Source organism: Gallinula chloropus (assembly GCF_964237585.1).
Source record: "Gallinula chloropus genome assembly, chromosome: 2".
Taxonomy (NCBI): domain Eukaryota; kingdom Metazoa; phylum Chordata; class Aves; order Gruiformes; family Rallidae; genus Gallinula; species Gallinula chloropus.
Window position 1 is genome coordinate 65,541,647 of NC_140086.1, and position 14,619 is coordinate 65,556,265.

The 14,619-nt window shown below is 39.3% G+C and overlaps 1 protein-coding gene across 1 annotated transcript in view; it reads right to left on the reverse strand.

The window, feature by feature from the left end:
- TEX10 (testis expressed 10) overlaps nucleotides 1–14,619 on the reverse strand; it is a 62,630-nt gene that overhangs the window by 16,797 nt on the left and 31,214 nt on the right. The window contains exon 10 of the mRNA XM_084260054.1: nucleotides 1,075–1,163. Coding sequence (XP_084116180.1) covers nucleotides 1,075–1,163 — 89 coding nt within the window. The remainder of the gene's footprint in view (nucleotides 1–1,074; nucleotides 1,164–14,619) is intronic.

The following is a 14,619-nucleotide window of genomic DNA, read 5'->3' on the forward strand; positions in this document are numbered from 1 at the left end:
CTCTTGCTTGGTATTATATATTAAGTATATCAAAATACAAATTCTGACTTCTGAAAGAAAACAATAATGCTAAAAAAAAATCAGTGGTATACAGGTATTTTTTTTACTATCACATTATATTTTAAATTGCAAGAGGCCAAAGTTACTCTGCTACTTTCAATGCATATATCTAACAGAAATAACAACCCAGGTATGATGACAGTTCTCATTAATGCAGTAGCTGTCTAACGTAACCTCAATTCTAAACAAATCAGATCAATACAAATTTGGCTAATTATTTCTAGCTAGGTATTGGATGTTTTTAGCAAACCAGGACTACTGCTACACCACTTTGGCTTTGCTTTTGTTTTCTTAGTTGTACAGCTCTCTCCACCCGTTTGGGGTGGGAGAAGGAGGTAATTTTTGAAATCAAAGTATTTGAATGTTATGAACGACTGAGGTGATGAAGAAAAGAGACTTTCTTTACACCATACAACAAGTTACTGGAAGGTATTTTTCAGTAACGTTTGACCATTTTAACCACTGTCATTTCCCAAAGTTGCATCACCCCAGAATACAACTATCTTTATCTGAGTAAGAAGAGAGTAGCAGAAATAATTCTGCTCACATGCTGTTGATGGGCAGCTCACTTCAAAGTATTTCAATTAATTTAGTCTGATTAATTTTTTTTCTCTTTAAAAGGAGTAAAGATGTCCACAGGAAATCCCAGAGGCACTAATTTATATTGTTATGGGCCAATAAAAGGCATTCATTTAAATCTAGAGGAAATATATTGTTCTAGTCTTATGTTGAATTTAGGTTTTCCTCATACTTTCCAGAGAAAGGTGCTAGAATGAAAAAAATATGTAAATATTCAGCCTAAATTGCAACTTACAGTGTAAAAATAGGACATCAACAATCAAATCAAGGCAGGGGGGCGAGGGGAAAGGGGTATCTCCTATCAAAATGGAACAAGATTAGAATGACTTTCAGGAAGTACTTACTACACCATTTACTCTACATTAAATCCAGCAATTGACTATCAAAGCAAATTTCATTTTGTTAATTCTGAATTATGACATTCACATGGATTACCTATAAGGGTTGAAAACAAGAAGCTGAAATAGTCCACATCATTCACTGAATTATCCTGCACTTGGCACTTCCAGCCTGCAAAGGATGATCTACACAAAACCAACAGCAGATAGTTTATTAAAAACCATGTAATTAAGAATTCACAACCTACCTGCACAATACAATCAATTAGCATGACTAAATTGTTAATTTTAGCATTCCTATTCCTAACTGCTGCTGTTAGAATAGCATTTTAAATAGCTTCAAACCCAGAACTTGTTCTTTTCAAGACAAGCAATACTGAACTTTATACCCCTACATGGGCTTAGGTTGTTCAATTGATTAAATTACTGAGATAGCAACTTTTCATAAATACTGGTATAACCTTTAATACTGTGACGACAGCTGACACACAGTAAATGAAATTAGTTTTATCTCCCTTATTTGGCAAAAGTCATTATATTACAAAGCTGGGCTGTATTTTTCATTTTACCAACCAGTTTTGATACAGCTCTTCACGTTAACAATAGATCCCATTCACAAGCAGTTTCAGTGTCCATTGTAAACTACTGAATGCAGAACAAATTACAAACTTGCTTTGAGCTTTAGAACACAGAAAGGACCAATATGCAAAGAGAGGAGCAAACCCATCACCAAAGCTGCCTGACACTTCCCTGGTTCGGGGCAATCTGTGTCATGCCAGCTGACTTTTTTTTCCCATCAAAAGCCCCACATGCTTGTGGAAGCTCGGACCAGACAGACACCACTGACCACATAAGTAGAGCATCTTGCCAGTGTATCCGTACAGAACCCAGGAGAAAGCCAGGAGCAAGTACATCTCACTCATGCCTTCCTCAAAAGGCTGCAGCTCAGACCTACATCACATTATGCAGAACACCTATTATTCAAATTCACTTGCATGCTGTTCTTGGCACTTGCACTGCAGGCTGTAAGGATCTCTGCTAGTAAGAGACTCCTGCTTTCTGCTCTTACGTCTTGCAAAACTTCAGAGCTTCCAAATCCAATCTTCCAAGACAGCTATCTGCCTCAGATCACTCTTCTTTCCTAATTTCTCTCCCCTAACAGCCAAAATAGCTTAGCATGTGAGGAGCAAAATTCTGGAAAGCTTGTTTTTCAGAATTTTTCTTTACACCTCCATGTTTTGGGAGCAAAGATACCAAGTTTGGAATAACTTTGTGCTACACATGTAGCATTTTGTCAGCCTATGAAAATCCATCCACAGTATTTCAGATTCCACAGAACTGACCCCTAGAGTACACACTTGTCTGGAGCAACTCAAAAAGATTTTTTTTCTTTAAAAAAGGAAATTCAGAATTCCTTTACAGAAAAAAAAAATCAGGATTTAATCAAACTACTATGTAGGATCATTAATTCCAAGGGAAAAAAACCCACAAATATCACAGGTAGGTGAGAACAAAGAAAGGCTTATTAAATAAAGCTCCTGCTTCACACTGTATCCTTAATGGCAAATCCTTATTTCCAGCTGTATTTCAGGCAACCTAGTGACTCTTTGGTGTAGGCATCTCTTCATGGTCCCTTCTAGCTCCTCAAAGGCCTCTGGTCCTCCCCTCAGGCCTGGCTCACTGCTTCCTTTTCTCAATCTCACAAATTTCATAAGGCTTCCAACACCAAGTACTCCACAGACAAACCCCTTCGCCACAGCCAGTGTTCTCCCAGGAGAAGGGAGAATTTCTTCCCTCCTTCCAAGGAGGTCCTAGTCCAACTCATTACAGTAAAGAGATTTCACACGTAGTCAACTACATGTTGACTCTTGCTGTTTACCTCATTTATTTGGGCCCCTCACTACAAGAAAGGCATTGAGGTCCTGGAGTGAAGGAAGGGCAACCAGGCTGGTGAAGGGGCTGGAGGGCAAATCATATGAGGAGCGGCTGAGGGAACTGGGGTTATTTAGCCTGGAGGAGGCTGAGGGGAGACATTATCACCACCTACAAGTACCTGACAGGAGGTTGTAGACAGGTGGATGTTGGTCTTTTCACTCAAGTGACAGGAGATGGGACAAGGGGAAATGGCACAAAGCTGTGCCAGGGCAGGGTCAGATTAGACATTAGGAAAAAACTGTTCACCCTAAGGGTTACTGGGCACGGGAACAGGCTGCCCAGGGAGGTGGGTGAGTCACTGGCCCTGGATGTGTTTAAAAGACAGGTAGATGAGGTGCTCAGAGACATGGTTTGGCATAGGACAGGAACCATTGGACTCCATCTCAAAGGTCTTTTTCAACCCAATGATTCTGTGATCTGTTTCCCTAGAGATTCTACCTAAGGTCAACATTCATACAGGAATTAGATCTATACACCAAGAGAGAATGAGGCCCATGTCCTGGTCAGCAGAGGGGAAGAAGCTGTCTGAATCCAACGTGGAGTGACCACACATCAGATTAGAGGTCAGTCATACCAAAAATAAACACTGGGAAGCATGATGACAGAGCCAGGAGAATTTATGACTTACTGGATACAGAAATTGAAACTGTGATGCAATCGCTGAACAAAATGGTGGGAATGCAAGAGATTGGAAGAGACATCAGGTGAGAAGCTGCAAAGGGAATCAGGGAAATGTGAAAACAAAAAAAAATCTTGGGCAAGAGGACAAAAAACATGAAAAGAACTTATGATAAGCTTGAATTTGGGGAATAGGGACCTGCATGACAAAGCTAGCCAGAACCTGGTTTAAAACAATAAAACATATTTTCCATGCAGCAGTTAGCAGGTGCATCAAATGCCTCAGCAAAGGACAAGTGGATGCAGGAAATTTTACATGAACTAGAGAAGAGACTGGACAGAAACTCAAAGTCACTGCAGGCCAGCACACACACAAACCGCAGTAGGTTCAGGAAGTCCCTGGACATACAAAGTTCTTCTGAAGCTTACTGCTAAGTGTTTGGAAAGCTTTCAAACACTGCAGCAGTTTTGGTTTTCTACCCACATTTGACTGTTTGCATACCTGGAAAACAAGACAAGAATTTTAAGCATCCTAACAACACATGGAGCTAAGTGTCACTGACATCGACAGGAGAAGCTGTTCTGCCCCAGGAGCATGGAGGCAGCGTAAGACACAAACCCTCAACAGAGCTGTTAAATGGCTATTTTAAGACTGATCTACAAGCAGAGCTACACTGAGATATGCACACCCAAAACTAAGACACCCCCCCCCAAATTCAGTTGCAGTTTCCTTTTTAAAAAGAAGTCAAAGCTATTATATAAATAAAAGATGCCTCCGTGTTAAAAGGGCATTGAGGTTAAAAATAATCTAGCACTCCATTTAGAAAGTGACAGAGAAAGTTGCCTATGAACTTTGACTTGGCCTCCTTGTGCATATGCCTTGGAGTATGATAGTGTTATGTGTCATATTTTCTCTAAAAAAATCCACACCTTCTTCAAATCATCGGTGAAAGGACTGATCAGGATTATGCCTGACCTGTTCCTGCCTTATTTATTGCATCATCTATAACATGCACTGTGTAGGAGGCATGAGATGGTTAAAAAAAGAGGATTAGCTTAGAAATCTAGGCAAACAAATAGGTTTTAGGCATTCTACTTGATCACCCTCCTCTCTGTACTGCGGAGGTTCCACGAGATGCTAGATGAACACCTGTGAGGAAGGGAAGTCAGACGCAACACACTTCTCAGAGCATCACCAGATGAGGTATTAAATTTACTTTTAGAACACCCCCGCATTATTCACTGTGGAGGCTTCCCTCCTCCTTTCTTTCTGCTAGTTATCACCAGCCCTGCAGCAGTTCAAGAGTGAGTAAAAGACTAAAAGGGCAGTACAGCTGTGGAGAGATAGAGCTTCAAAGGTTGTAAAGAACATCACTTAGACCCATCTGATCTCCACAGCTCCACTTCACTTACAGTGAAGTTGAACTCAACCCATTGCTTTCAAGACAGAAAACACTAAATAGTCTAAAAAATCTGTTCCTAAATGTTTCCTGCTGAATTCCTAAAGTTAGCAGGTACTTCTATACCTGCAAAGTTTCCACCTCTGCTCTGCCTTAGTTCCCCATCTGTAAATTGGGAAAAAAGTCACCTCCTCATGTCCTACAGCTGTGAAAATACTTGAGCACAAGGCAAAGCCCCATGGGCAGGGTTGGGGGGGTCACTTTGCTTTCCAAGAAGGACAAGATAAAATAGAAAAAAGATGGAGCCACCTACTGAAACAGGGACAAAGCATAAACAGTAGTAAACTCTCCTCCAGCGACCATGATGCACTCGGTACAAAGTGTAGGATGAGAGAAAAATAAGGTGAAATCATGTTATCAAAGACTAAAAAACACATTCTCTGATACAACAAATTACGAGCAAGAGAAGTATCTTTCTAGTATTTAAGATACAAGCACAACAGTGTTACAGCCTAGAAAAAGCTTAATCAGTTATCAGTGCCACAATTCACATGTCTAATGTAGTTAAAGCTGCTCAATTTTGAGGTCTGTATCCAAGAAAATTTTAATTCTAGAAAAAATGTTGGTCCACTACAAAACATCACAATTATTTCAAAGATCTTAGTTAATATATTAACACCATCATAGATAATTAAGAACCACATGCGCCTTTAAAATACGTTTTCAAGATCCTTGTAAATTACACGTTAGACATTTAACTAAAAAAAAAAATCTGATTTATAGGTGGAAGAGAGATAAGTATATTATAATCTCCCTTTTCTGAATAGATTTTTATTGACAATGGAAACCCGTTATCAAGCTGCGTATGAGTAAGACCTCTTCCAGTCAGCTAGTCCAAACCCACATTAACGATGATGAATTATGTGTTGTAATTTTCATAAGGTTACTTGCTCTCCATGAGAACCTCTCTACTGAGGTTTAGAGTTGCACCTTTAGGTAACCTGCCCTGAACGCCAAATGGGATTAAAAGAAAAGCTGAATCTAATTAACTTAAAAATCACTGCTTCTCTTGCTATTAGCATAGCAAATATTTCTCAGTCAGAGCAACTGTGCAATGCATTCCTTTTATCACTAGCTACTAACTTTTAACTCCAGGCACACTTAGCTACTTTTGTTCACACTGTTGTTAACTTTCAGCTTGGGCTGTATCACACAGCAGCAAAATAAACTGCAGTTTGTACACAAGTGGTTATTTCTCAACTACAGACTCTTTGTGCTCCCTGACCTAAACTGGCTACCAGTTCATTTCTGGTGCAGGTTGAAGGTGTTGGGTTTGACTAATGTAGTCAGAGGGAGCCTTTGGGTAACTCAGAGGTCTCTGGTAGAAGAACTCTGATGAACCTTGCTGCAGTTATTTTAGGAAATACCCTTCCAGTTGTCTTCCTGCAAAGCACACTGCTCAAATTCCAACTCAGACAGCAACACACCTACCAAGCACAGCAAATTTTGATTGGAATCTGGGCTGGGTTTTTTGGTTTTGTTGTTGTTCAGCAATAGAGTGTATCAAATCTCAAAACCCTCTGCATTCAGTCTTCAAGTATTTAAAAGAAACAAGAAAAAGCAAATGCAAGATTCACAGCTTTTCTGAGGCACTGATGCTACCACCCTTTTGTTCACAAATGTGAGGGTTACAGAACTCTAGGGTCTGGGTCCTTGTTCAAGGAAACTAAAGTCAAGTATTTCACCCTCCAGGATAAGTACTTCCACTGCCATAACAGAAAATATTCTAGCACAGGGTGTTCCTGCAGTTTTACAGATTTAAACATCTGCAAGCAAAGCTATTTGCTGAGAAACCTGACTTAAACTGTAGCAGTAGGTGATCTTACATTAAATTTATTTTATCAACCATCGATCAAGACTCAAACCAAGGCCTCCCACAATTGTTTAATTCTAGGTTATAAAAAGAGTCTCCCCTCCATTTCTCTCACTAATAATTCTGTTCCACAAGGGACATGTGAATATTCATAGGAACTGCCCCCAGCTGATTCACTCATTTCCTAAAAAAAAATAATCCACAACAACTTAACTGCATTCCAGGCCTCAACTCAATGAAAATTTGACAAAAGCAACATAACTTATTTATATATTATTAAATTGATTATACTACCTCAAAATAGTTCAACGGCTAAGTCACTGTGTTAGGAAATAGGAAATCAGTGTCCCTTTAGATAAGGGTAGGAAGCTCAGATTTTCTGCATCCTCTGGCAAGTGCTTTAACCACTGAGATATTGCTAATAAATTGTCCTTCAAACACATGAGGATCAGACAACTTCCCAAAGATTCTATACACCCTGCAGACCACCAGTGCATGAGAGCATCCAGAAAACAGAGAGGCCACAATGTAAGCTTGTGTCAAGAGATAATTTGTATAAAGGGAAGAAATGGTGGGTAGCTGATCAGACATCACTGGGAGTTCACAAGATCTCTACTGGCACCTGAGCTGTTTGGCCTATTCAGGAAACCCAGAAAAAGATAAAGTCTGCTAACAACATTCACATTATTTAGTGCCAAAGCACTTAGTATAGCAGCAGGCAGCTAATCAAGTCTACCCTGTCTGGTTTTTTCTTGCAAAAGCTATTCGGTCAGTTCATCTACCTACAGCCTGAAGATGATACACCACCACCTTTCAGGTGTACATGTGGTCATTCTGCACCTCAACAGGATACAGAAAAGCAGCTCTCAGCTCTTTCTGCCTATCTAGCAATTCAGTTAAGGCCTTAAAAATATGAGAAGCCAGAATAATCACACAACAAACAGGGATAAGGAAGAAGTCATTTCCATTGTGTGAAGGGCTGAGTTTTCCAACACACTCAAAACCACAGGTGTGGGACAATATCCTTTATCACTTGTCAATCTTCCACTGCAATTAACCAGGCACTGTCTTGAGAGGTTGTCTTTACTGATGCACAAAAAGAGGGTAAAAGAAAGGTTTATTCTTTCAGCTTCCTGTTTTTATGACCTATGCCACCTATAACCTCTCAAAATAGTGAATTTAATATCAGCCCAGAGAGTGTATCTATCAAAACAAAACTAGTCAGCTACTTCATCAGAAGCAGGAGACTTCCACAGAGATACTGCAGCATCTTCCTTTAGAGCTAAGCCAACTCCATTCAAATTTTTCAGCACACCACTCAGCTTATCTGAGCCCACAAAGACTGGTCTGCTGACTAAAAACACGTTGGGACAATACCACACAGATAGGTCCTCTCACTTTGCATAGACACTTTGCTGTGTAACTAGTAGCAGTGCTGTCTGACAAGACTTACATGCAAAGACACCTCTCAAGTATGAGGTAAAGGAACAATTACAGAATTGACTATCCTGGAGACCACGGCAAGTATGTTTGTTACATCCCAAAAATTCTGCTATGGTCTCATTCTCAGGAGCTGTGTGTGTATAAATAATGCTACACATTGGAAGGAAATGCAAGTCCCATACTATGACTGTTGTACCTTTATGGAAGAAAAATGTAAAATATAAAATGCTTTCCCCCAGTGTAGGCATGTACTTGCACTACCGTAAAATATGTTCTTTTAAAAAACTAAAAAGCCCTGTGCCAATGTTTATCTCAGCTTTGGCACAGTTTACTTCTGTTTAGCTTTAACGAAAAATAATTTCACTCCAACTGAAATGCATCTGCAGTGAAGTGTAAACTCAGGTTCTTGCAGCAGCTTCATCAAATCAGTTTCAGGTTACACTACCCAGGACAAGCACTCCCAGGTTTCAAACCAGTTCTTGAAGGGATGGGAAACCAAGACTGTCACAAACTGATGCTGGAATAGTTTAAAAATAAATAAATGAATCTTTCAGTGCTTCTCCTACTCTGTACCAATCTTAACCTTCACACCAACTTTAGCTCTGGGTAGCACAGGTCCTCTACATAAACTGAGAGCAGTGAAGAGTTATTCCCTTCCTTTCCCTCTTAACAGGTTACCCCTAAGTAGCCAATGGTTTGTTAGTGAGAGTTTGTTGTTTTAACGTTTATTAACTGTTTTGAAGGATCAAATGTTTCTGTGTGAAGATACAACAAAATACAACAAACATCTGCAAAGAATTACCAGGGATTTGGGGAAAAATATGAACCTTATTTTAAGAAAAAAACCAATTTGAGCTATGTATTGTTAAAAGTAAGCCTGTCAGCCACTCATTTGCTCCATGGTTGCAAGGGTTGTCTGAAGAAAACAATTGCTTACACATTATAAATGAGAGCACAAATGGGAAGAAGCATTCACTAATGAGCAACGGCATTTACCGACTGGTACAACTGTCAGAGCAGCACCATAATTCTTTCCCCCTTGGTTAGGAATATCAAACTACAACCAGTCACCTGGGGACAAATTTAGAGGGCCATGTCCCTAAATGCGAGCTTAGCCCTCCCCACCTCTCAAGCCCCAGATCTCTATGTAAACATGAGCAAGGAAAAGGAAATCTGCTGACCAGATGTGGATTAAGGAACACATCTGGGTGTAACCCACCCTGGGATCCCATTCTCAAGAACTACGGATTCTTTCTGATCTTGTAGCAAGGAACAGACTTCTTTTACCCTTCACCCTCAGTGGCACCCAGTCAGGGAAATACCAGCATTTTGAAAGCACACATTTCTTTTAGTTTATAATCTATAATCATTTTTGGTACCTTTTTAATATTTTCCTCCTTTGTTTTTGATTCTAAATTGAGGGGTGTTAAAATATAGACAGAAATAGCACTTCACAGTGAACACAGATCTTAGCATTATTATATTCTTAGCAACCCATTGATAATTATGACACCTTCCTATACATTTATGCTTTTCAACTTACTCTTCAATATGTATTGAGTTGACTTTCTGCTGTACTATTTGTAATGGCTTGAAAGTGTTTGGTTTTTTTTTTAAAGAAATTAGTTTATTTTGGTAAAATTTTAATTCTATTTAATCTTTAAAAAAATACACATTTCATTTGTATGATTATTACCATATTCAATTGCTCTATCAGTATTGTTATTCACAATAACGGGTTACAATATCCTCTCCAGGTTGTCTCCAACTTGCAGACACCTTTGGGGAGTATAATGTGTTTAATTAAGTCTTTAGTAAAGTAGTATATAGGTTCTTTGTTACCTACATTTTGCGTTCTTCCTGTGTCTCCTCAAGCTATACTGTCAAAGTCTGCAGATCACATAGCTAGGATGACTAAAGTAAGTATTTCCTTTGTAAGTAAATACTAACTCTATCAGAAGCCTAAAACATCTTCAGTAACATACTTGGAGACACAGAACTTTACACCTTACACCAAACAGATGTTAAAATACCCATCCCAGCTCTTTCTAAACACCAGATTCCTGAGGATAGCAGGAACCCACTGCTGCTTGATGAGATGCCAGCTGAACTCCCTCATCACTGTCTCGAGAGCAACAGAGTATTTTAAAAGGCATCACTTCTTAAGGAGACAGTCTATTTACAGTTATGACAAGCAGAACACAAGTTACCTCCAGAGTCATCTCAAACCTACAAAGACTAGGAACTCCCACACAATTTATGTCTTGCTGGAAGAGTGTACTCAAGCTTTTATTTATATGGTCCTCACCCATCTCTTGTTCTACAGTAACAGACAACAACTCTTTGCAAGACCTCAGCAGGGAAAGAGCCCCACAAGAATAAGAAACATCTGCCTGAAGCTGTTGGGAATTTAATTTATGTACACTACTTCAGGAGATATACGACAGATTAACTCGCATTATTTTTTTATCTCAGTAGTGAAGTAGTACCTGTCCAATTCTCTACTGCAGTGAAATAATTTCCAGACACACTGTTCCAATGGGTAAAAAAGGTCTAAAACCCCCCAACTATTATGCATAAGACATAAACAAACTTCATATATGTAATTACACTGAATAGGTTTTCTGTATTTGTTCTTTAAGACATGTTAAGAGAAGACAGACCTGTTCCTGCAAAGTCAGCAATCTCACTTTGTGCTGGACTCTTTCAAGGAGCTCTATGTCCTTCTTGAAGTGAGGGGCCCAGAACTGGACACAATATTCCAGATGCGGTTTCACCAGGGCAGAGTAGAGGGGGAGAAGAACCTCTCTTGACCTACTAACCACATCCCTTCTAATGCACCCCTGGATACCATTGGCCTTCTTAGCCATGAGGGCACACTGCTGGCTCGTGGCCATCCTGCTGTCCACCAGGACCTTCTCACCTACGCTGCTCTCTAAAAGATGATGAAGACAAGACTGGAATTTCAAACCAAAGGTCTACTCATGCCAAATGTTTCATATTCCCAGCCAACACTTTAACCATTCATCTTTAACAGAGAACTACAACTTCAGTATTTACCAGTTATTCCAATAAATAATGAATTAAATGTAAATACTGAAGTTAATTCTCTTAGAAATTAACCTTCCCACTACGTATGGAAATACTATCAACACCGCCCTCAGTCTCAGCACACAGTGCCCACTGTGGCTCACTTAATGGGCTCCTGTAGGCACCTGGCTATTCATTTCACCATTACAAAAAGAAGTGGAAGCTACTGAATGTCTTCAAAATTCATTTCTAATCAACAAAAAATTCTAGATGTTAACATGCAATAATTATAATTTAATGTTACTGCCTGACATCATCACAAGGTTGCAGTTTAAGCCATCTGGATACTTTACTACCTACTTTTATAGTTTACACACACAAAAAAAGAAAGCTATGAGTTTAAGTTTATAATAATTGTTCCTATAAAAACTGCAAGAGCCTGTACTATCACCCATACTCTCATCAAGTGCACCTTGCCGTAGCTTCTCCCTGGCAAATACACACGGGTATGCATGTGCACTGAGACGCATGTGAAAACATACATGCTCTGCCAGTCGAGAATAATGCAGAAATAAATGCTTTTAAAGAAATTAAAAACAATTACCAAATACAGCAGTGAGCCTCTGACGCTACTGAATGCAATCTATTTAAAGCATGACAGATAAGCAGGTGGCTTAGAAGAAAAGAAATTTATAAAAACTCTCCCCATACCAAATAGAACATGAAGGTACTGGAAGAAAAACAGTGCCATCTACTGTCAGCATTAGATTTACTCAATAACGATGTCTCCCCACAGACGGACTTGTATCATCAGTTCCTTTGTGCAGCACTACCATAATCTAGAACTACAGAGGGTGTCCCATGAACCAGACCGTGGCACAGAACTGTGAAGTTCGTTGTAGACGTTTTGGCATAGCACCACTTCCAAAACCTGCACGTTTAACTCCGAGCACCACAAGAGCTGTCGGTGGTTACTACAAGTTACTCCGTCCCACTACTTCCTCCAGCGACAAGCTTTTGTGCAACCTCATTCTAAGTACCTCCAGTGAACTACACTGACACCCTTTCCTAGACAGCCCACTTTCAGTAGGTATCTTTGCTTTTAGAAAATTCTGCAAATTGTTTTTCTGACATTTAAGGTTTATGTTTCTAATCCTGCTAAGATTGCATTCTCCCATTCTTTCTCAAAAGCCTTTTACGCAGGCAGCTCCCCCTCCTCCCCAGCCTTATTTGCCTAACAATGCCAATTTGTCAGTCATTTCCCATTATCACATTTTACAGACTATGCTGTTCTTTGTCTGCTCTCCTTTAAACTCAATCCAGTTTGCCCACATCATCATCTAAAAGCAAGCCACAAAACTGGACACAATAATCCAGCTTGACTTCTCTGAAGATAAGAGCTGAAAAATTAGTTCATGTATCCTGTGTGCAATGACAGGCAGTAAAGCTCATAAATCCCACCTAAAGTTCAGATCTAGAAACCCTACTACTCTTTCCATGAATGTACAACTTTTCTCAAGGAAAAAGATGTGTCAGGCTCTTCTATTGGCGAGAAGTTACTATTGTTGTCTCCCTGTCTCTGAATGTTTAAGTTGCTGGTTTATTTTTTTAACACCCCCCTCAGCAAGGACTAACACATCTGACATCATCTTGGTTCTCTAATTCCTTAAGGCATCCTAGGATGAAGTCTTTATCATTAAAACCAAAACTATGACCATGACTATTTAAAAAACATATTTTAGAAAACTTATTTCAGCTATATATTATAAGAAGCTGAATCACAACTGAAAAACAGTATCATGATCAGCTGTTTAAAACTTAAAAACTGTGACTTTTTAAGTTGGCTACACAGGTGAGAGTATTTTCAATGCTACTGCATTCACTTTGTCTGTAAGATATATTTCAACCTTTCCAAGGACTTGCATTATTTTTCACATGTATTTCTAAGGAAAACTCATTAAGTTCCTGGTTTTAACACTAACTGAATCCTCCCAATGAAGTGGGAAGAGCCATATCAAAGAAAAACAGCAGTAAGAATTAATCTCTCTTTTCCAAGTTTCATCAAAACCAGTAACTTGCAGAAAAGAGCATGGTTTATTGCACTAGTTTAACTACATGAGTACTTTTTTTCTTCCATCTAGTTATTTCAGATTAACTTCTTGGGTAGACAACCCAAAATACTTGTTTAGTTTAAAACATGTTCCAAATTCCATAAATTAAAAAGCAAACGACTTTCTTTGCAGCTTTGAAAAATGAAAAGTTGCTTTCTCCATCTCTGTTGTCAAGGTATAACCTGCTTTCGGTAAGAATACTGCCCTCCAGCTGCCTCGTTCATCTTCCGCCAATAGGATCAAATGCCCAGAATCTACTTGCAGCTTTCTGATAATCTTCAGAAATGAATTACAGTATTGCCATAAAAATCTCCCACAGTGAAAATCCACTAAGATTTAATAACAAAATAAGCACCTAGGCGTTTATGAATGCATTTGGTTTGGTTACAGTTTGCTAAGGTCCACCTTCTCAAAACAAGACAGAATTTCATTTTTATAGTAGAAATACATTATATATAGGATATTATCAATTTCATCACCATCACTTCTATGTTAGTCACCTTACTCATGTTATATAGTTAGTATGAACAGTTCTGTATCTGACAGTGCATTGTGTTGTGTCATATTTTAATTTAAAAACGTTCAATTCCAAAACGCAGTAAAAAATAATTTAGAGCATAATTCACATAAGCTTAATGCGTGCTTATTCACTCAAAGTTTGACAATGTTGAGCAAGAGAGAAAAGCAAGCATACTTTTTCCTGGAAGCAGCCAAAGCCAAACACCCTCGTGAAATCCCAGCAAGCCTTCCGCTCTCTGCGGGGCAACAGCAGCCTCCCTCCCTGGCTTCACAGGCACACTTACTCTCTTTCAAGCCAGGACAAAAAAACCCAAGAGAATTAATCTCTAACAGGATGCTTGCCTAGCAGCTATGATTTGGCTATTTAAGCATGGCAACTGTAGAAAAAGTGAGTTTAAAAATTGGAAAGAAAGCAAGCAGAACATGAGAATACACACTGGTTGGTTACTTTCCACTGGTGTCAGGTCAAAATGTTTGCAAAGGAAAGCTGCAATAAGCAGGGCCAAAAAAAGGCCTCTGATGATGATGATGTGCTGGGTAGAGGATGCTCAATACCATGTAGCCTTATGTGTAACTGGTATGACACCACTGAGCACTGGAGAAACAGGGTCAGCTTAGAGACAGGCTCAAGCTCAAGTCTGTCGGGAGCACCAGTTTTCTCTGCGCTGCCAATTCTTGTGCGCCACACTGAGTTTTGCCCTCAGGCGTAACAC